Source organism: Coccidioides posadasii, chromosome 2, assembly GCF_018416015.2.
Source record: "Coccidioides posadasii str. Silveira chromosome 2, complete sequence".
Taxonomy (NCBI): Eukaryota; Fungi; Ascomycota; class Eurotiomycetes; order Onygenales; family Onygenaceae; genus Coccidioides; species Coccidioides posadasii.
Window position 1 is genome coordinate 2778310 of NC_089408.1, and position 19274 is coordinate 2797583.

The following is a 19274-nucleotide window of genomic DNA, read 5'->3' on the forward strand; positions in this document are numbered from 1 at the left end:
TCTTGTGCTTTCTCTAGACTGCGTGCATAGAGTCGTATGGTTTTGTCCAGCTCGAGTTTGACATAATTGTCCTTGAAGGAAAACCCAATGTTTGAAATTGAAAATTTTCCTGCCTGACTCACACCCTTTTTCTAGTATATTCTAATGATGGTCTCCGTACGACACCGTTTTCAATCTCAATGCTTTGTGATTTTGTACCACTTCCCTGCTGCCTGGCAGTTTGCGTAGAATATTTATACAAATTTCTCAACACATTAGATGCCAAACCATATGCCAGCCCTTCCGTTCCATATCTATAAGTACAGGTATAAAGCGATATATTTTAAGTATCCCTGGGTTCCCAATGCATGACAGTCCTAGCAGCGGCGAAGAGGAGAGACCTGACGGATAAGAAAATCCAAAAAGAAAGTAGGGAAAAAAAGGTTCAACAGGAACCGGGGAGGATAATGCTACCATGCATTGTATCCAAACGTTTTGTCTAGCCCTTTTATGCATTGCTGAGATAGGAGTTGATCAAAGATGTCTCTTCTCACGTATCTCATCGTATGTCTGGACTTGATCGCCCACTTGGAATTCGGTCCAGTTCTCAAATGCCATACCGCACTCTGTGCCCTTCCGCATTTCGGTCACATCCTTCTTTACATTTTTAAGAGACGAGATAGTTCCTATGGTCACGTAAGGATAGGCTCAAAGCACATGGGTTACCGCCCTGGAGAGGAGTTGGTACTGACCATCATAAACAACATCCTTATTTTTGCCCCGGAATACTCGGACCTTGTGTGCACGTGTAATCACACCATTTTTTACCTTGCATCCCGCGATCGAGGTTTTTAGTCGTCCCTTAAGCGTAATCTCAAAAATCTGGCCAATTTCTGCTTCTCCAGATACACGCTGTACTAGGTTGGGAGGTAAATGTTCGCTCAGTTTCGCCTTAACGTCATCAATCAACTCGTATATGACTCTATGATCCAGAATCTTGACGCCTTTGGATTCTGCAAGCCGAGATTGTTGTGGATCAACGATTTGATTGAATGATATAATGTGTGCGTTTGCAGCAGCGGCATGCTCAATATCAAACTCTGATACTTGGCCAACGGTAGAACGCAGGACATTGGCGTAGACCTCGTTATTTCCAATGGCGGAGACAGAATTGACTATGGCTTCAGCAGAACCCGAGACATCAGATTTAATGATGAAAGGGATACCCTTTGAACCAGATGTCGCACTATCATCTGAGCCCTCCGCAAGTTCGTCATTCGATTCTTCTTGCGATGCCCCCGCTGCTCGTTGACGGCGTTCGCGGCGGGCTTCGTTGATGGCTTCCATATCGCCACTCAGCTGTTTATTTTCTTCCTTCTCAAGTCTTAGCTGGACAACATCCTTTGCTATTTGCTCACTTGTAGCTTGAAGAACTTCATTCCCAGCCAGTGGTTGTTCTCTCCAGCCATCTACCTCGACGGGGGTTCCTGGCGGGGCATCCTTGACTTCTACACCAGCTTCATTCTTTAAGGTACGGATTCGAGCCCATGCAGTTCCAGCAACAATGACATCGCCAGGTCTGAGAGTGCCTCGCCGGACTAGTACCGTGGCCACCCTTCCTCCCGGCTTGGTAGTTGCCTCGATAACCCAACCTTCAACATTGTTTTCATGGTCAGCTCGAAGATCAAGCATTTCGGACAGCGTTACTGCTGCTTCTTCCAATTCCAGCATGCCTTGTCCTGTTTTGCCACTAACACACACGGCTTGTACATCTCCACCATAGTCTTCAACGCTCACATTGTGTCGAGCAAGGTCTTGTTTCACTCTTTCGATATTGACATTGTCCTTGTCAACTTTATTTATTGCCACGATCATTGGGACATTTGCTTGTTTAGCATGCTTGATAGCTTCGATGGTTTGAGGCTTGACGCTATCGTCTGCGGCGACAACAAGGATAACGATATCGGTAACATCTGCACCACGTTTTCGCATTTCAAGGAAGGCTGCGTGACCTGGAGTGTCTAAGAAAGTGATCTGCTTGCCTGAAGGCATCATCACAGAGAATGCACCGATATGCTGGGTAATTCCTCCATGCTCTGACGCTGCAACAGAAGATTTTCGCAGCCAGTCCAAAATTGTAGTCTTGCCATGATCAACGTGTCCCATGATCGTAACAACGGGAGGTCGTGACGGCCAATGCGACGTGTCCTCCGGAATGGGCTGAGCCACCAAATCATTGTCATTAGTCTCAAATATAGGTTCATAGTTGTATTCAGCAGCAATAAGACCTGCTGTTTCGGCATCAAGGACGTGGTCGAAAGTCGCTTCCTCAAAACCAAGCTCCTGCAACGATTCCAAGAACGTCGAAGGTCGCACTGACAATGCATTGGCAAGGTTGGCAACGCTTATGAATTCTGGGAGATATATAGGGGTAGGAGTGTTGTTATCCTTTTGTGCGCGCCGCTGTGCTTCCTTCTCTTTCTTACGCTCCTTCCGCCGACGGCGGGCCCGTCCTGCACCATCGTCATCCTCAACATCAAACTCTTCATCCAAATCATAATCAAACCGGCGAGAAGTAGCAAAAAAATCTTGTTCCTTAGCCTCAAGCTCTTTTGTTGACTTCCATCTGTCCTTCTTTTTCTGCTGCCTAGGAGCGCGCGAGGCTCCTTCGGCAGCGCCAATTTGTACGGCACTCGGTATATCGGTTTCAACCTCTGATATCTGGCGTTTTTCTGCAGAGGAACTCAAATCTTGATTGTGTGGCGACGAGATGGCTACGTCTTGCTGCTTAGAGGGCGGAGGCGCTTCACGACGTGGCACCTGTGGTCCCGTCTCCCCAGGGGTGGGCATATCCGAAGGTTCGGGGAGAATCTTTCGAAACCTAGTAAATCCCCATGTATCACTTCCGTTGTCCCGAAATCTCGCTTCACGTTCAGCAACAGAGCTCGATTTCGATGCGGTTCGCTCGGACGATCCCGATGCAGGGCCCTTATGGACGCCAATAGAGTCTCCTGTGCCCCGCTGAGGCATAAACGATACGAATCCCGTATTAGAGCCAGGTCCGTTATAAGCACGGCCGGAATCAGTCGCAGGCTTGGACTCTTCTGGAGGTCTCCTTTCGCGCCCAAAACCGTCCGTTCGCGGTGGGCTATCCGTAGTTGCCAAAGTTGAATCACGTTCACGTTTAGAGCCTCCCCATATAATTCTAAAACGGTTGGCATTGGGCGTTGTTTGGGTAGATTGCTTGACACGTGCTTGGTTCGTCTGTTTACCCCAGTTCTCGGCAGGTTTGGGAGGAATGCGCGCAGTTTCCAGCTTGCGCTGAGCAAGGACTCGCTCTCTTTGATTCATCTCATCAACCGTGAGCTGGCTTCCAGACCCAAAGGTAGGTTTCCCCCATCCACCCCCGAAGCCAAATTTGGGACTCGTGGGTTTCGGTGACACTGCGCTCGCCGGCGTTGCAGCAGCGGCTGCGGGACTGGCCACGCCATTATTGTCTCCATTTAAAAGAGCGACAGCGGAGCTAAACTGTCTAGTTTGTGGTCGGAAGTACAGACTGCTTGGGATCCACGCAGCTGAGCGGGCATGGGATCGAAGACGGCAACAATTGCATGGTAGCGCCTAGTAGAATTGAGCTAAGCGAGTCGCGCACACCAGCGGACATGGAAGTGAAGCACATACCTTCAAAGCAGACCTCCGCATACTGACAGAGTCGGGCAAGCCCTACATTGGATCTGAGCTGCTCGAAAACCAGAAGCCTTTACTCGATTAGGAAGGAGTCGCGCCTTGAAAATTGTTTCGGACCGATAATTTCGCCGGGAATCACGTAATCGGCTCAGGTGGGGCAATGTGCAGCGGCTCCGACCAATCAGGTTTAGCTTCCCCATATTCTCTCGGCGCTCAGCTCGAGCGGCGAATGTCTCGTTCTCCGCAACCGGGCGGAATTCCATCTCGGCCGGGGGTAGAAGACTTTTTTCCACTCTGATTCATCTGTCTCGAGCCTTTCTGCAAGACCGTCGCAAGGCCCATGCGCTGAATTGACTGTCAATTTTACAGTTCATCTAGAACAAAACAAATAATTCTCAATTGCGAAGAGGGGCTGAATTCCCAGCGCAATGGAGGCCGAGATCAAAGGGCACGAGGATCAGGGAGCGTTGCGGACAGTCAAAGATCTGTCCGCGGGAGCTGCAGGAGGTATCGCGCAGGTGCTGCTTGGCCAGCCTTTCGGTTCGTGTTGATCATTTAATTCCAATGGACGGGAACAACGGTCTGATGTTGACATCGGACAGATATCGTCAAAGTCAGATTGCAGACCACAACGCAATACTCAAGCGCACTGGATTGTGCCACCAAGATTCTATCCAAGGAAGGCCCACTGGCCTTTTATAAAGGAACTTTAACTCCATTGATTGGTATTGGTGCTTGTGTACGTCGAGCGTTGACCAATGTGCCGCTGCTCGGTTGAGCTTGACCTAATCTCGACCTTCTTCTCTCCTAGGTTAGTGTCCAATTCGGAGCATTCCACGAAGCGCGCCGCCGCATTGAAGATTTCAACGCAAAACGAGGGCATCCCACAGCGCTTTCATACTCGCAATACTACCTCGCTGGAGCCTTCGCCGGTGTCACCAATTCCGTGATATCCGGACCCATCGAACATGTCCGTATCCGCCTTCAAACCCAACCTCACGGTGCAGACCGTCTTTACAGCGGTCCCTTGGATTGCATTAAAAAGCTCTCCGCTCATGAGGGTGTTCTTCGTGGTCTGTATAGAGGCCAGGCGGTCACGGTCTACAGAGAAGCACAAGCTTACGGCGTGTGGTTCCTTGCATTTGAATATATGATGAACTGGGAAGCCAAGCGTAACCAGGTCAAACGTGATGAAATCTCGAGTGTCAAGGTTGCGGGGTACGGCGGTATAGCTGGTGAAGCCCTGTGGCTCTCCAGCTACCCGTTCGATGTTGTGAAGAGTAAAATGCAGAGCGATGGATTTGGGGCCCAACAAAAGTACAAGGGCATGATTGACTGCTTCAAGAAGACATATGTTGCAGAAGGGCTGGGAGGATTTTGGAAAGGAATTGGCCCAACGTTGCTCAGGGCAATGCCCGTGTCTGCTGGTACCTTTGCCGTGTAAGTTTGAGCTAACTTTTGCTTCCACCTGACCGACCTGATGAGAGCTAACATATGGATATAGTGTCGAATTGACCATGAGAGCCCTTGGCTAAACTCATTGGCTGTTTTACTAGCAAGAAAAAAAGTTCTGGGTGTTTGCTGGTTATAAAATACTTCGCTCTGCGTTTTCCGTCCTTTCCTTTAGAGCACGACATGGGTTGGTATGATACCTTGCGGATTAAATGGTTTCTCAACATCTCTATTTCGCCTAGAGGCTCATGTATATATAATAATAGATCTTCAACATTTAGGTCTGGTATAGATCCTAGTCTACATGCTCGAAACTCTGGCTTAGCCGGCCAATCCTGAAATGGGAATGATCATACGAAGTAGTCTATCATAGCATATAGGATACCAAGAAGATACCGAAAACACAAGCCTATGAACACGCACCATAAACTCAACCTAAACATACATAGAAAGGACACTGTTATACATGTCTGCTCATAATTTCCTATACAACTCCTTCAACTGGATCCCTCTGAGTCCGGCATGAGCTTCTTCATTGACACGCGCTCATACGGCAACTTGCCCGTCCGTGATTGCTGTAATCTCGCCTTCTGTCCTGCTTCGCCAGCTCTGCCCAAGACACCCGCAATGACAGCGACAGATCGCAAACTATCGTCATTTGCTGGAATAGGATATGTAACCATCAAGGCATCGGCATCTGTATCTATAATGCCAATGGTTGGGATATTATACGCCCGGCACTCCGTCAACAACGGCTCGTTCTCTATTGGATTCAAGCAGACAACCAGATCCGGCCTCAAAACTGGCTGTTCTGAGACATTCTCCTTGTATCTAGGCAACTCGTTGTCGAACTCGTCTACCACCTTCAGCTCACAGTGGCCCAGGATCTGCTGGCCGTTCGTGATGCTTCCGGGAACCCAGCGCTCAAACACGTGATACCCCTGAGCCAATTCTGCCGCGCGCACCACTGCTCGCCGCTGGCCCTTTCTAGTGCCAACAAATAAGATCAATCCTCCGCGCCTGGCTACCTCCTCGACGACTTTTGCCGCTCGTCGCAGATATGCAGCGGTGACTTCGAGAGAAATGATGTGAATCCCATCACGGATACCGAAGATGTAGCTCGAGTTTCGGGGGTTCCAGAGGGAAGTGGCGTGGCCGAGGTGAGATTGGGAGGCTAGAAGGAGTTCAAGGGTAATGTCAGAAGGTCCTGGGGGGTTGCGCAGTAAATTTTCAGGTTCATAAGCGCTCTTGACCTGTGAGCCAAGTTCGTTGAATCGAACGCCTAAAACCAGAAATATGCTGTCAGTTACACAGACACATGGGAAAGGAGCAGCTTCGGGGACCCATGGCACCTACGCCGCGCCGTTAGATTTCGGAACTGTTCAGAGAGAGCGGGCTGCTCTTCTGCCAATGCCTTAGGTTGTACTGCTTGAATTGGGTCCGTAGACTGGGAAATCTGAGCCACTGTCTCTGTTTCTGTCGAATGGTAGCGGGATTGAAAAGACGGGCGAACAGCACCGAACAGTGCTCGGCCTGAATTTGAATGCAATTAGTTCCCTGTGGTAGTTGATGCGCCAACATGGCATTCGATTGGATTCAATGGCTCACCCTGTCGTCTACACAATTGTCTTATTATCATGGTGGGATGGTTGCGGAATCGGTCATGAGGAGAGATCACCAGGTCCGAATCAATTTGATATTCTTCCCGTCCTAACCAGAGAGCGGGAAGCTAAGTAACGCGCTAGCCTAATTTGTCATAGTCCATTTATTACATAAGTAGTTCCTTGGCATATATCACATGATCCTCTCCCTTGCCCCTGCCCCATCGACATGCAGCCGATTCCTTCCGGATTGCTGTGGAATTCTGTCTTGCACACGATCGGCTTCTTTACCCCTCAGCCCTACAGGGCGATCGAAACAAAGACCAATGGACGTGCTAAATGCCTGTCTTCCGTTCAAACTGATAATCCATAATTCATTCAAAGTGAGAGGAAAAAAAAAGGTGCAGATTAATACCCAATCATGAGCTGAATGCGACAAACGAGGCACCCGTCAAAGTATAATAGCATATATGCACGGTTAACAAAGGAAAGCAACGATATCAACACGGTCCATCAAACATCCTTCTACTTCTTGCCAAAGAGTGACCCAAGGCTGCTGGCGGCGCCACCGAACTGGCTTCCGCCGCTGCTTCCGCCGTGGCCATGGCTCTCTTTACCGTGCTTCTTGAGTTTATCCTCCGCAAGGCTTCCGATAACGGCACCAGCAATTGTGCCAATGAATCCGTGGTTCGCTTTGGACCCAGCGTAGCCGCCAGCAATTCCGCCAGTGATCGCGCCTCCGATACCACGTTCACCATCTTGAGCTCCACCGGGAGCGCCACCCTGCTGGTCGTATCTATGTCTCGCCGTTAACGTCTTACTTCTCATCATGAAAGAGCCATTGTTAACTTACTGTTGACCGTATTGCTCCGACTGATGCGACTGGGGCTGTCCTTGTTGGTAGCCTTGGTCCTGAGGATACTGGCCATACTGTTGCTGTTGGGGATATCCGCCATATTGTTGTTGGTCATAGCCTTGTTGGCCTTGAGGATAATTTTGCTGGGGAGGATAACCCTGGTTGTATGGCTGCTGAGGGTACCCTTGTTGCTGGCCGTAACCGCCCTGGTTGTAGCCTTGGTTATACTGATCGTATGGGCCCGACATTGTGAAAAGGTGGTTTGCTTTGGACTGTAAGAGTAGAAATGAAGATCAAGAGTTAATTGAAGAGTACGAATTTGATATTGTTCGATCTCGAGGTGGATATGGAGAGTTTCCAGAAATATTGCTTGGAGGCAAAGTTAAGATGATTCTTGGAGCGAAGGAGGGGTGAACCCCCCGCTTTTATATCATCTGCTTCGTTCCTCCGGCCGTAACTGGTGTACCGTGACTGTTCACAGCAGCTGAAGGTTCCAGCCGGCAATACACAACAATGCCCGTATGTGGTGTAATCGAGGCGTATCATACGAGCGATCAGTGGCTTTTCGTCATCCCTAGCCACAGCCTAGCCTTTTCATTCGTCATTTGCGTGACAAGATGACCCACTGTGCGCTAGTGGATTGCTGCGTCTTTCAGCTGATGCTGGCGAAAAGCACCGGAACGCACCCAGCCAAGTGTGTCCCTGCGCCACAGGTGAGGCGGTGGTCCTTCGAGCGGCCGGGCTTAGCAGTGGCACCAACAGATCTGTGGCGCAGTTAGCGCCAAACCCAAGCTATGAATAGCATCCACGTGATTAAACGCTGCTCCGGATCCGGCCTAGTTTGTTGGCGGCGTCGTCGGAGAAAGGGGGCTTCGAGCTCTGACCAGGCCAGAAAGAGCCGTATCACGACCCTAAGAATGAAGCTATGCTACAGAAACGGACTGCGGCTCACTACGAGGATCGTAACGAAGGAACCAGGCGCGTGGGTTCGTGTAACGGATCATAACCGAAGTGGACATCCCCGCCGTCCGCGCTGGGCAGACGGAGAAAACGAGTAAAGATACGAGCCCCGTTAGATTGTAACTGTTAGAACGCGCTGATTTTCTTATTCCGGATGATGATCGCAATAACCCGCAATCTTGGCTTTGCGCCAATGCTCCTGCGCTGCGTCCAGCGGTTTGTCTGGCCTCCAACGTCGTGGCTGCGACACTCGATAGGAGTAACGGCCCAACGCTAATCCTCGATGCCCACCACATCGTAACTGGTTATTGGGATGGCCAAGAATGGAACTGCCAGCTGAAAGATATGCATGGCGGGAGCTAATTGCATGGAATACGGAGGACTGGGGAACGGTTCGTCCGCTACTCCACACTTGATCAATCCCGATTGCGCGCTCGACGCCTTCACAACGCGCCAGAGAAAAAGGCATGTATACGGAGAACGGGGCATAGATGACGTACTGGCGCAATGAGCGCTGATATGAGGGCGTCTTGGACGATTCCGCAACGGATTGTTGCAGGAGCTGATCCCGAACGGTAAAGTTTATCTTTATGACTGTTCCTTTCCGATTTCCCGGAGTCAGCATTGTCTTTTCTTCCGTCCGTCCTCCAGACGTCGAGCCACATCTCCCCTGTTACATATTATCAAGGTGCGGAGTACGGAGTATGTACGGTTTTATTTTTTTTCTTAGACTTACTGTGCAGTGGGAAGAGCTCATCGATAACATGTGTCGTACTACCTTCCCCGTAAAGAAAAGGTAAATCCCTAGTGGGTTGTCGCTTTGACAATGTGACATGCAGTGCAGATGGATAGAGCTCGTTTAAGTTGGCGCCGCATGCGGTGTGTTTTCGAGCGCACATACGTACATATTTGAATTGCATTCTAAGGATATACATATAAGGTATACTAGATATCTCCTCAAGCAATAACAGTTTCATTCATTTCCTGAATACCATTGTAGGCGATTCGGTTAGGGCTGCCTTCGCCTGGGTCCCTAACCAAATCAGGGATTGAGAGATCAAGAACCCTCTTGGTGACTGCTGCAGGGTCAGGAAGGTCCTCGATGGCCATCAAATATGCAACCAATCCGGCAACATGGGGAGATGACACCGAGGTTCCATCAGCCTTGCGGGTTGCGTTGTTGCCGCCAATCCAGCAGGACACAATTCTTTCACCAGGAGCAAAAATATCGACAACACTGCCATAGTTCGAGAACAATGATCGACCATTATCGAAACGAATGGATGCTACGGTGATGGCATTGGCCGCACTAGCAGGGGTGTTGTTCGAGGCGTCTCTCTGCATTAACATGTTAATGGAAAAGTCATTCACCCCCTCTGTCAGGGCGCTTACTTGGTCGTTTCCTGCTGCAACAACGGTTGTAATACCGGCCTCGAAGGCATTGTCAACGGCGTCGTCGAATGGCTGGTACTTCGCACTGCCTAAAAGTCGCAATATCCTTAGCACTAACTGGTTTTTCACCGTTCACTCGTGCCGAGGCAACATACTGATGCTCATGTTAACGACGGACTTTTTCTGCCGCCCGGAATCAGTGATGTTCTTGACAACCCAGTTGTACGCATCAAAAATATAATCGTACGTGCTCTGCCATCCTCAGGTTAGCGATATCAGCTAAAGCGTTTCAAATGCAAAGGGGCACGAACTGAACCAGTGTCGAATGCTTTTGCGGAAATCACAGTTGCCTTTTTGGCAACCCCATATGTCTTTGCGGCAATTATGCCGGCTGTAAACGAGCCATGTCCAAAGTTATCCGTGTTTGAGACATTCTTAATAGCATTATACCCTGAATCGGCCCGTCCTTCAAATTCAATGTGGTCCACATTGATACCAGTGTCCAAAACGTATGCCCAAATCCCTTCTCCTGCCGTGCTATCATACCTATAGGTGAATGAATGTCTCCCTTTGCTTGACATGTGTCCAAGGTTGTATCCTGCATTTTCTTGCACAACAGTATCAGCAAGGTAGACCTTTCGGTCAGGGGTAACGGATTTAACCTAGGGAGGTCATGACTGATTTAGCAGGGGATATATCATTTTAGGTCCTAGGATAATCGTTAGCTTACATAGGGGTTGCGTCTGATATCCTCGGCAGTCTGGTCGTCAAAAGCTCCAGAGTAAGCATTCATTTTATGGATCTGGAAAAATTTGCGAATGCCCTCAGTTTCTAATCTGGGGCGGCCAGCAGCCGTTGCTGCAGCAAGGTTTGATCGATGCACAGATGCGACCCAGGATTTATGGTACTCAATATCCTCCTGGGTGATACCATCCTTCAGAGTGACAATGTATCTCCCAGGAATGATATCTTTGTCCTCCGATGGAATGGGGTTTGCTGTCACGAAGGGAAGCAAAAGCAGCAGACTCGATTTTAGCAACTTCATGGCGAGCGATATCACCAAGGGAACCGCGGATCAAAGGGCTTGGGCTGTAGCGACGCAGGATGAGAGTCAGGAGAGATAGCGGGCTCTGATTCACATTTATACGACATGCTAGGTTAGCCACGGACTAGCATGAACCGCCTAAACAGTGCGGTATTACAATGCCCTAAGAAAATTACAGTCGCGGATTCGCGGATATTCGTGCGAGAGCATCACTCAGGACCTTGGGATGGCGTGGGATTGACCTAAGGCCGCTACGTCTTTTCTAGCACGGTTGCTCAGAAGATCGGCCCTGACAGGGTATCATATTGACATCAATCCGCCCTTGCGTGCATCATCAACGGAAATTATGTCCACGAATATCAAGAGATGCCCACTGCACGACGCAATGCAACTTCTCCATTGGGCGTGTATAGATGCATTCTCGAATTCTCAACCGGGTTCCACGCTCGATCTGGTGCGGCAACGGATGAAATGCTGAAGATCGTTTTCAGTCATGTTACCGGCCGAGATTCATGTCATTGGCTGATTGATAAGGGACATGCCTGCAAGTTGGATCATCGAGAGAGAAAGAAACATGTGTGTAAAGTTTGATGTCCGCCCATCATATATTTTTGCAGGGAACACCGATGGTTCTCGAGACCTTTGGGTGCATTCCCGATGACCAGGGGGTAGTTTCCCGAGCCCCTGCCCAGAGTGAGCGATGGACGCCCGAGGAGAAAGGCATCCAGTAGCCGCTTGCAACCCGACGAGGTTTTGAATTGATGGCCCTCAAAGCGTGCTCTGTGCAAATAATGTAATGGCTTACCTTGGGAAACGGGTGTTTGATTGTTGTGGAGGGAATATGCGGGGAGACGCACGGTGGCGATCATAATCCCCGGATATCTGGAGTAAAGAGACGAACAATAGAAGGAAACGAGAGCAAAAAGTTTTCTTCAGGCGGATGGAAGCGACGAAACGAAAGGACTAATCGGCTCGACACCTTCAATTGTTTTTCCAAACATGTTTAGATTTACCAGACAGCTTGAAATTAAGGCCCTCATATTTCAAACACTCGACCGTAGTGAATGTTGAAGGCTGTCATGTTGAAGCGCCGGACTCCTCGGTAAACGTTTGGCGATATTCCCTGGCACTTGGCAGATTCAGGCAGCTGAGGTCACAGGGGTATACCGAAGAAAACACAGAAGCTCGAATACGGGAGTATTAATCCGAATTGTTTAAGGACAGCATTCATGCTTCTGTGGGAATTTTATCATGCATCGTTTCCTGTGGATATGGCGGGTATTTTCATCTCAAATTCCATCCAGCAGCCACTGGTGTACGTTAGAAAACATAGCGATGTCATTTTGAGTCTTGAAGGAGCTTACCACGTCATGAGTTTAACGTCAATTAACGCTGAACTTGTCTTATCTCTTGTCTGAGGTTAAGAGGACGTCTATCCAGTAATTTGTTCGATCAGCAGCACCATCGTTATAATCCTCGATCCCTGTCATAAATTAAATGCCAAGGATGCACCAGGGTATTTCATTTTCATCAACGTTTTCCGAACCTTGATTGCCTCCCCACACGACATGATCCGGGAAACCTCTTTTATCTCCATCAGGGTCCCTATCTGAATAAAAGCAGTGCAGGACAGCAGAAACCGAAAATTTTTGAATGAGGCCAAACTGTCGGATGTCGTTAGTACATTACTGACTCGTCTTATATAAATGCCTTCATCTGGAGCTACGTGCTCTAAGTTGAATGGAGGATCATACTTTTGGTAAGGAGTCATCAAAGCGGGACCAATGATGAGAGTTCAACCTCAAGAGTGGCGAAGTGTGAACGTGTGAAGTGGAAACAAAGCCTTGGCTCCATACTCCGCACTCTGAAAAATAGTGTAGTTTATTTCCTGTATTCTCTGATGGGTCCGCAAACTTGTTGACCATGTCTGAACTCCATTCAAAGCCGAACCTTTGGATATAGTAAAATGGGAACGATGTATATGGGGCTCTGGTATAAGTTATGTCTGGATATAGAGTACATTCCACTTCGATATTGGTTTCCTCCGTGAGAAAATTTCGCAGAACCAAGTAACGAAACTTCCCCAAAGGGCCTTTATAAGCCTGGTCGGGACCTTTATATATCTCTTGGCATGTATTGGAGTAAGTAGCGTTGCCATGAAAGTTCCTGAACCGACATGGTATTACTGGACCGCACAGCGGGCCATGCATAAGAAAAATGCCATCCGCCCTTTGGGGTTTCGGCGTTGGCCTTTTGACCTGACGATGGCATCATGGAGGGCTTGAACATAACCTACATGAGGTTATCTCGACGGGATCCTCTCGAGAATTTTATATTCATTTCAGGTTTCTGAAATCAGTTATTATTGACTGGGCTTGGTAGTTGTGTCTAAGGAAGTACTCCGCTGTGATGTGGGTTTCAACTGGAAGAATAAATCAGGACAACGTCCCTGTCTCCGTAGTTGGTAAATTCGCGTCCTTCGGTTGGAAAACGACCTCCCAGGACTGGCAGAGGTTGACTGAATCAAACAACAACTGTCGCGATACCCGTTCGGCAGCTTTATTGAACCAGGACCTCCGCAAGCCATGGTCTGCGGAAGGCATCGGCAAAGTCCCCTCCCTATTTTCATGGGCCGTGACCATTAGACCCTAGGCGACCAGCACAGAGGCTCTCTTTCCTGTTAATCACCCTGGTAGTCGGCAATCCGGTGTTGTATTCCAGCGAATACTTCAAGCCATCATAACTCAAAAAGAGCCCCGTTCAAAGAATTCATTTTTGGTAGCGAGACTGTGATGGTTTGCCACCAATATCCAAGGACTTCGAATATCTGAAATGGGTCACAGAGCACTGCGTGTGCAAACACCGTTTAACGTGGACAACTCGGAAGAACACCAACCGAAGCTCGGAATTTAGTGCATAATAGCAGAGTTCCTGCTATCGAAATTATTTCATTATATGGTTAACAGGGCAAATTCTTGTAGTTATTGTCAAGCCAATGCGTCTGGAGATATCAAATCCACATTGCGCCAAGGCGGAAAGGAAGGCCGTTAACTTACCGTCCCGACAAGGTTTAGCTCATTCTTTAGGACTAGCCACACAACGTGACTCGTCCATCCGGCGCCGCTGTGGCTGACCCACATTTCCAATCTGCTGCTCACCAGGGAAAAGTCTTCCAGCCTGACAGTAAGGACCTCTTTGAGACCGTAACCCCCCTTTAATTCGCTATCCTGGTGGCAGATATCCGTATGCTTCACCTGCGACTTGCGACCTGCGAGGGAGCTGAGGAGGAGGTACGCCCCCGAATATTGCTGCAATCTGGAGGTCACAGGATGCGTCTCGGTTGCCGCAGCATGGCGTAGCATAGACACTCCACTTCAATCAGTCCGAGCAGATGAAACGAGGCACTTTTAATCCCATCTACCCCGTAAAACGCCCTTTTTTGTTTCAACGCGTCCAGTTGTTTTAGCAGGAAGGATGTCGGTGTCCAACGGTTTACCTTCCCTTATTCCCGAACTTGTCCTCTTTTTCCTTTTGGAATCCGGGGTTCGGATTTAAACTCCAGATATGGCTGGATGGTGTAGTTGGTTATCACGTATCGTTCACAGCTGGATTAATCCGCTGGCTCCGATAAGGTCCTGGGATCGAACCCCAGTCTAGTCAATCTCATTTTTACCGGAATTTTTTTCCCGCAATTTGTTTTTGTAGCCTGGGTGCAATCTTTCCTCCAAGAGCCTACACCAATCACCCACAAATGCCACCGTTCATTTATTTGGCCGAAGAGACTAACGGAGAAGTGTTCAGGCTCACATGCGGCCTCCGGGATTACCTCGAGGAAAACCTCAAATTCCTTTTACCTCGCACGCAGTAATAAATACGGAATAAGCGCACGACACTCTCGATCATGAAGTTGCAGGTTCGAACGATTTGCTGGAGGCATTAGGGCACAAACACAGACCCCGTACAGACTACAGGGGGGTGCTGGTGGTTGATGCCGAGCTAATATCGTAGTTAGCTCCAGCAAACGCTCTCAGCCAAAATACCCTTGTTTGCGACGACAAGCGAGCCATATCGCTCAGCCATCCAGTTAGCTAGAAATCAGTCAATGGAAAAACAGACACAAAGAGGGATGCTCCGACCTATCTCAGCCAATATCTACGACTTAGTTACGAGGTGTAGACGGACTGACTGAACAAATAGATATTCCGAAAGCCGGAAGCACGGGAACGAAGCTCTTGCTCCGGGCCATCATAGAGTTCAAGGTCGGTGGTCACATTTAAGAATGTGCTTCACTATCACGACAAGTTCGGAAATAAACATTATAACAGGAGATAAGCCAGCTTTCCAGCTCAGATTATCACCCAGGGGAATTATTTGCTTCGGATTTTCTCGCCTATGCCAACAACAGCTTTGTTTGCCTTGCCGCACACACGCAGGTACCAGATCCTCAACGCGGTCATCACAACCATAAGCGTCCAGCGTTCTCCCAGGGAGTCTGACTGCCCATTGCCCAACTGGAGGGAGAATGCCTGTTTGAAGCCTGACCAGCCTTTTATCCACTCAAGCACAGCAAAGGTCTCAGATGGGGGATGTTCTTCGCCGACGTTGCTGTTATCATTACTCGAGGACGCCTCTCGCGCATTGGAAAAGAGCCGCACAAGCTTGAACCCACTTCTCTTGGTGTCATCGTCGCCCTTCTTCATCGTCCTCCACTCGAATTTCTCACGCCTCATCTTCTTGCCAGAGCTAACCTCGATAGAGAAATGAAAGGTGACTCGGCCGTCGCCAGTAATCGTTCCATGCATCAACTCAGTAGCCAAGGTTTTCGCGTCGGGCCGGAGCGGTGGTAGCAGGATGACACTGTTGACATTAAATGAGTAGATTCGGGCGGCCCATTGGGATTCCTCTCCGGCTGCAGCGATGATGGGTCCTTCCTGCTCGTTCCATTGTGCAGGTTCAAACCTGGTCTGGGCCCAAGTGGACCTTTGCAGCCGTAGCCAGTGTACATCTCGATCGCAAACAAGCACTCGTCCTTGCTAGAGCCACAGAGACTGAAAGTCTTCATCGACGTCGGATTCCAATGACCGTATGCATTCATGAGTGGGGGGAACTGTGGGTAACGGGAAGACTTTGCGATCATGCTCATCGATTCGTGTTCCTTGCCACGGACTATTGTTGCTTGATTCTCCTCGTTCGCGGAGCAGGTTGAACTTAAGTCATCTCTAACTTTGTCTTGGGCACTCGGTTCGGACTGTTTGCTTGTGTTAATGTTTCTGATCGAGCAAGGTGTGTATATCTGCTAATTAACCGAAAAATGAATGTAAGATCAAGAGATGCGAACAGGAGAAAGGCCGCGAGCTTGTTGTTTCAGGTGATTGCACCAAGTATTAACAGACGGCAGTTGCCCAAGTGTCTCAGGGAAGAGGCGGGGGCGTGATTCGTGGTCAATCACATCCAGGTATTCTACACGTCATACTCTCTCCTCCATAGCTAACTCATGTTACAGGCTTGTGATGGAAATGCCAACTAACATGTTGGTTACATAGAGGCACCACGAGCGGCGCAGCCGATCCCTAACAATGCATGTGCGCCCCTGCGCTAACCGCTAATGTGTGGATATCTTGACCTTGTCCCATCCGCACTGACGGTGAGCCTGATCATAGGAGAGTCCGAAGTTGATGCGCAGATCATATCACGGCCGTGAGGTACTTTTGTTCGAACTGCACCGCAATCCAGCAGTCCGGTCTGCCTGGACAACATCATTTTGTTGAAACACGAGCGCGGAAGGCCATTAACTAATACGCTGCCGCCCAACAGTGCCCTTTTTCTTTTCTTGCCTTTTTTCTTCTCTGGAGCTCTTCCAGAGTACCCACTACGTACTCCGTACCCGGTACTCGAACCTCCAACATGACTTGACAGTCAATTTGCTTATTCGGGGGTTTTACGCTGTAAAGAACCTGACGCGCTTGTTATTCAAAGCGGAGTGAAGCCGCCCAACTGCTCTTGTGATTTGTGATTTTTAATTGTGATCAGATGTGTTGCCACCACAGCGTGTTGAATAATATGTTGTAATTTGAGGTAATTCCTCATTGGCTGAACCTGGAGTCCGACAACAGTGTAATATATCCAGGAGAACTGTTGATGTGGTTGGCAGGCAGAAAAATACAGCCATTGTCCTTAGGGACAGATCTCTTGAAGCTAACCCAGATTGTGAAACTGAGTCAATGGAGTGTGCCCTTGAGCTCAATTTTGTGGCAAGGTAGTGCATCACCCACAGAACCAGGACACACCAGCCTCTTTGGATTGTGAATGCCTCAGAACTATAATTCATGTCCTCTTTGATGAGATGAAGCTGTGAACATTACTCCATGCCTGATATATTGTCTGAAGTTGTTGGAAGACAGGGATGAGGCTCTGGTTTCATGATCCAGTCTTTTATGCAGAGGATGGATATGTGGTAACATTGAATGTTAGTGTTATGGCTATACAGACAGATCCCCACAAGTTGGTTGAAAGTAAAACATGATAGGAGGCACATTATGGTAGTTGGATCATAGGAAACATAATTATTACATTCCAGGCCTTTCATCCTCTATATAGCAATGTTGCCTGTTGGAACTTAGTACTTACTTAGGCCTATCCTCAAATAATCATTTACATACCTTCTGGCTTTCATAAAAAGTCTATCACCTTTCCCTGCCAATCAGAGGCCCATAGTTTTGCCCTATAGGTGTTATTGATACATCATTCTTGATTTTGTTCCCACGCATATTGCTCCTCCTGGCTCCGCACCTCGATAAATCTGTTGCACCATCATATTCCTTGAATTGGATACATTGTACCAACCTCTACCCAAAGCACTTCTTTGATTTTACATTAGAAGTTAGGATCTACCATAGTTTCTGATGCAAATCCATCATCCTAGTTCCAATACAATCAATGCCAGCAACAGCTGAACTGGAATCAATGCGTCCTATGCCTGAATACCTACCAACATCTCTGTCTTGGCTGTTAACGGGATGAATTTGCTCATCACAGGAATAGCTGGAAACCAATTAATAAAGAGCGACTAGTTTGCCATAAAAATAAGACATCTACTCAACAAGCAACTCTGTCAATCAAGTCTCAACTTCTCAGAAGTGTAATTCAAGCCAAAACCTTCATTTGCACAAACTCATCCAGCTTGTTGATGCCATGCCTATTGTCGCCCCATTGATTGGGGGGATCTTCACCTTGGTGGGCCTTGGTGGTGAAGTCATAGATACTGGTGCTGCGGGGCCTCCACCGCGCCATATACCCAGATACGTCAACCCGCGTGCCACTTTCGACACGGAAAATATCCCACGGGTCAAGATTCGGCGTCCTGAAGTCGGCCCGTGCAATGTGCCCAAGTATAATTTTGAAATATGTCGCGATCAGATCAACAAGCAGCCGGAGAAGATCGTCAGTTCGAACCCTTCGGAGGGCGGTAAGTATCATATTCCCTGGGTCAGCGCAAGCAACCTGTGTTATGGTAGGATCTAACAGAGTTGCGCACCAGTGGTCCGCTTTGAGAAAGTCCCACCAGGTTGTATGAATCTTGCCACAGTCTTGACAAGCTCCTGTGGCGATGCAGTTTATCCTTTTCCGTGCGGATCGGATTGTTTGCAGTACACAGGACTGACAGACAACCAAATGCAACAAATTTTTGAGGCCCTTAGCAAGGCATAATGCAATTTCACACCATACCATTGGAAGGAGGATGAGCTACGGCTGTGCTGGCTTAATCTGAGCAAAGTGTTTGGGGGAAGGGTAGTGGAATTTGTTTTCATCTCTGGTTACCTTTTTCCAAGATATGTTTTTTTCGATCTTTCACCTGTTAATTTCTGGACTGGTATTGAGTGAACAGTTAATTTTTGTCCAATTAAATGTGACATAGTCATTCTTTATTGGAAACCTGCACTCTCTAGCGCTCTCTCTTTCGCTCCATAATACTTTGTTCTCTATACTTTGTACAGACTCTCTCTGTTTGTCGTTCTTTAAGTGCGGGCGCTAAAATGGGCTTATTCAAGTCAAGCTTTTGAATATTCGCAAGCAAAGCCAAGTATCCAATAAGAGCGTCGGAGGCTAGACCATTTATGGTTAGACCCGGTATCGGCAACTGGATCCGGATTATCCATTCTCCGAATCGCGCGGAGAAAATAGCGCTGTCTGATCGCGTGGCGGGCTCAACATAGATACCCACATTTAGGACGAAACCCTGATAACGCAGCAGGATGAGCCTCAACACATGAGGTACCAGTATTGTCAATTAGCTTCTGCACTC

General features: G+C 48.5%; 8 protein-coding genes across 8 annotated transcripts; 2 read left to right on the forward strand and 6 right to left on the reverse strand.

Moving 5' to 3' along the window:
• Positions 1 to 108: 108 nt before the first annotated feature.
• D8B26_003432 (uncharacterized protein) lies at positions 109 to 3723 on the reverse strand. Its single transcript, XM_003068321.2, has 3 exons — positions 3661 to 3723; positions 732 to 3600; positions 109 to 665 (listed from the first exon to the last, which is right to left on the reverse strand). The coding sequence occupies exons 1-3, from the start codon at positions 3679 to 3681 to the stop codon at positions 514 to 516; spliced, it is 3042 nt and encodes a 1013-aa protein (XP_003068367.2). The 5' UTR covers positions 3682 to 3723; the 3' UTR covers positions 109 to 513.
• Positions 3724 to 3914: 191 nt separating this feature from the next.
• D8B26_003433 (uncharacterized protein) lies at positions 3915 to 5387 on the forward strand. Its single transcript, XM_003068320.2, has 4 exons — positions 3915 to 4206; positions 4269 to 4405; positions 4478 to 5106; positions 5171 to 5387. The coding sequence occupies exons 1-4, from the start codon at positions 4095 to 4097 to the stop codon at positions 5199 to 5201; spliced, it is 909 nt and encodes a 302-aa protein (XP_003068366.2). The 5' UTR covers positions 3915 to 4094; the 3' UTR covers positions 5202 to 5387.
• On the reverse strand, positions 5171 to 6757 carry MRP4 (mitochondrial 37S ribosomal protein uS2m; the record flags this gene model as incomplete). Its single annotated transcript, XM_003068319.2, has 3 exons — positions 5171 to 6400; positions 6475 to 6651; positions 6727 to 6757. The coding sequence occupies 3 exons, from the start codon at positions 6755 to 6757 to the stop codon at positions 5616 to 5618; spliced, it is 993 nt and encodes a 330-aa protein (XP_003068365.2). The 3' UTR covers positions 5171 to 5615.
• A 114-nt stretch (positions 6758 to 6871) lies between these two features.
• Positions 6872 to 8020, reverse strand: D8B26_003435 (uncharacterized protein). The gene is made up of 2 exons (XM_003068318.2): positions 7573 to 8020; positions 6872 to 7515 (listed from the first exon to the last, which is right to left on the reverse strand). Exons 1-2 carry the CDS (start codon positions 7821 to 7823, stop codon positions 7245 to 7247), a joined length of 522 nt encoding a protein of 173 aa, XP_003068364.1. The 5' UTR covers positions 7824 to 8020; the 3' UTR covers positions 6872 to 7244.
• A 1472-nt stretch (positions 8021 to 9492) lies between these two features.
• On the reverse strand, positions 9493 to 10972 carry D8B26_003436 (uncharacterized protein; the record flags this gene model as incomplete). The annotated part of the gene is made up of 5 exons (XM_003068317.2): positions 9493 to 9873; positions 9928 to 10016; positions 10083 to 10179; positions 10239 to 10589; positions 10658 to 10972. The coding sequence occupies 5 exons, from the start codon at positions 10970 to 10972 to the stop codon at positions 9493 to 9495; spliced, it is 1233 nt and encodes a 410-aa protein (XP_003068363.1).
• A 2435-nt stretch (positions 10973 to 13407) lies between these two features.
• On the reverse strand, positions 13408 to 14619 carry D8B26_003437 (uncharacterized protein; the record flags this gene model as incomplete). The annotated part of the gene is made up of 3 exons (XM_066124149.1): positions 14029 to 14619; positions 13836 to 13906; positions 13408 to 13591 (listed from the first exon to the last, which is right to left on the reverse strand). The coding sequence occupies exons 1-3, from the start codon at positions 14332 to 14334 to the stop codon at positions 13408 to 13410; spliced, it is 561 nt and encodes a 186-aa protein (XP_065980227.1). The 5' UTR covers positions 14335 to 14619.
• Positions 14620 to 15339: 720 nt separating this feature from the next.
• On the reverse strand, positions 15340 to 15774 carry D8B26_003439 (uncharacterized protein; the record flags this gene model as incomplete). The annotated part of the gene is made up of 1 exon (XM_003068316.2): positions 15340 to 15774. One exon carries the CDS (start codon positions 15772 to 15774, stop codon positions 15340 to 15342), a length of 435 nt encoding a protein of 144 aa, XP_003068362.2.
• A 2389-nt stretch (positions 15775 to 18163) lies between these two features.
• Positions 18164 to 18919, forward strand: D8B26_003440 (uncharacterized protein; the record flags this gene model as incomplete). The annotated part of the gene is made up of 2 exons (XM_066124150.1): positions 18164 to 18437; positions 18510 to 18919. The coding sequence occupies 2 exons, from the start codon at positions 18164 to 18166 to the stop codon at positions 18677 to 18679; spliced, it is 444 nt and encodes a 147-aa protein (XP_065980228.1). The 3' UTR covers positions 18680 to 18919.
• Positions 18920 to 19274: the final 355 nt, after the last annotated feature.

What these genes read in the sequence shown, in the direction of transcription:
- D8B26_003435 (XM_003068318.2), bottom strand. Translation starts at nt 7,823, where the DNA reads ATGTCGGGCCCATACGATCAGTATAACCAAGGCTACAACCAGGGCGGT. An exon ending in TCGGAGCAATACGGTCAACA is followed by an intron (nt 7,516 to 7,572) that starts GTAAGTTAACAA and finishes GGCGAGACATAG; the next exon opens with ATACGACCAGCAGGGTGGCG.
- D8B26_003432 (XM_003068321.2), bottom strand. Translation starts at nt 3,681, where the DNA reads ATGCGGAGGTCTGCTTTGAAG. An exon ending in TGCGGAGGTCTGCTTTGAAG is followed by an intron (nt 3,601 to 3,660) that starts GTATGTGCTTCA and finishes CAATTCTACTAG; the next exon opens with GCGCTACCATGCAATTGTTG. An exon ending in TAAGGATGTTGTTTATGATG is followed by an intron (nt 666 to 731) that starts GTCAGTACCAAC and finishes ACGTGACCATAG; the next exon opens with GAACTATCTCGTCTCTTAAA.
- D8B26_003433 (XM_003068320.2), top strand. Translation starts at nt 4,095, where the DNA reads ATGGAGGCCGAGATCAAAGGGCACGAGGATCAGGGAGCGTTGCGGACA. An exon ending in TGATTGGTATTGGTGCTTGT is followed by an intron (nt 4,406 to 4,477) that starts GTACGTCGAGCG and finishes CTTCTCTCCTAG; the next exon opens with GTTAGTGTCCAATTCGGAGC. An exon ending in TCTGCTGGTACCTTTGCCGT is followed by an intron (nt 5,107 to 5,170) that starts GTAAGTTTGAGC and finishes ATATGGATATAG; the next exon opens with TGTCGAATTGACCATGAGAG.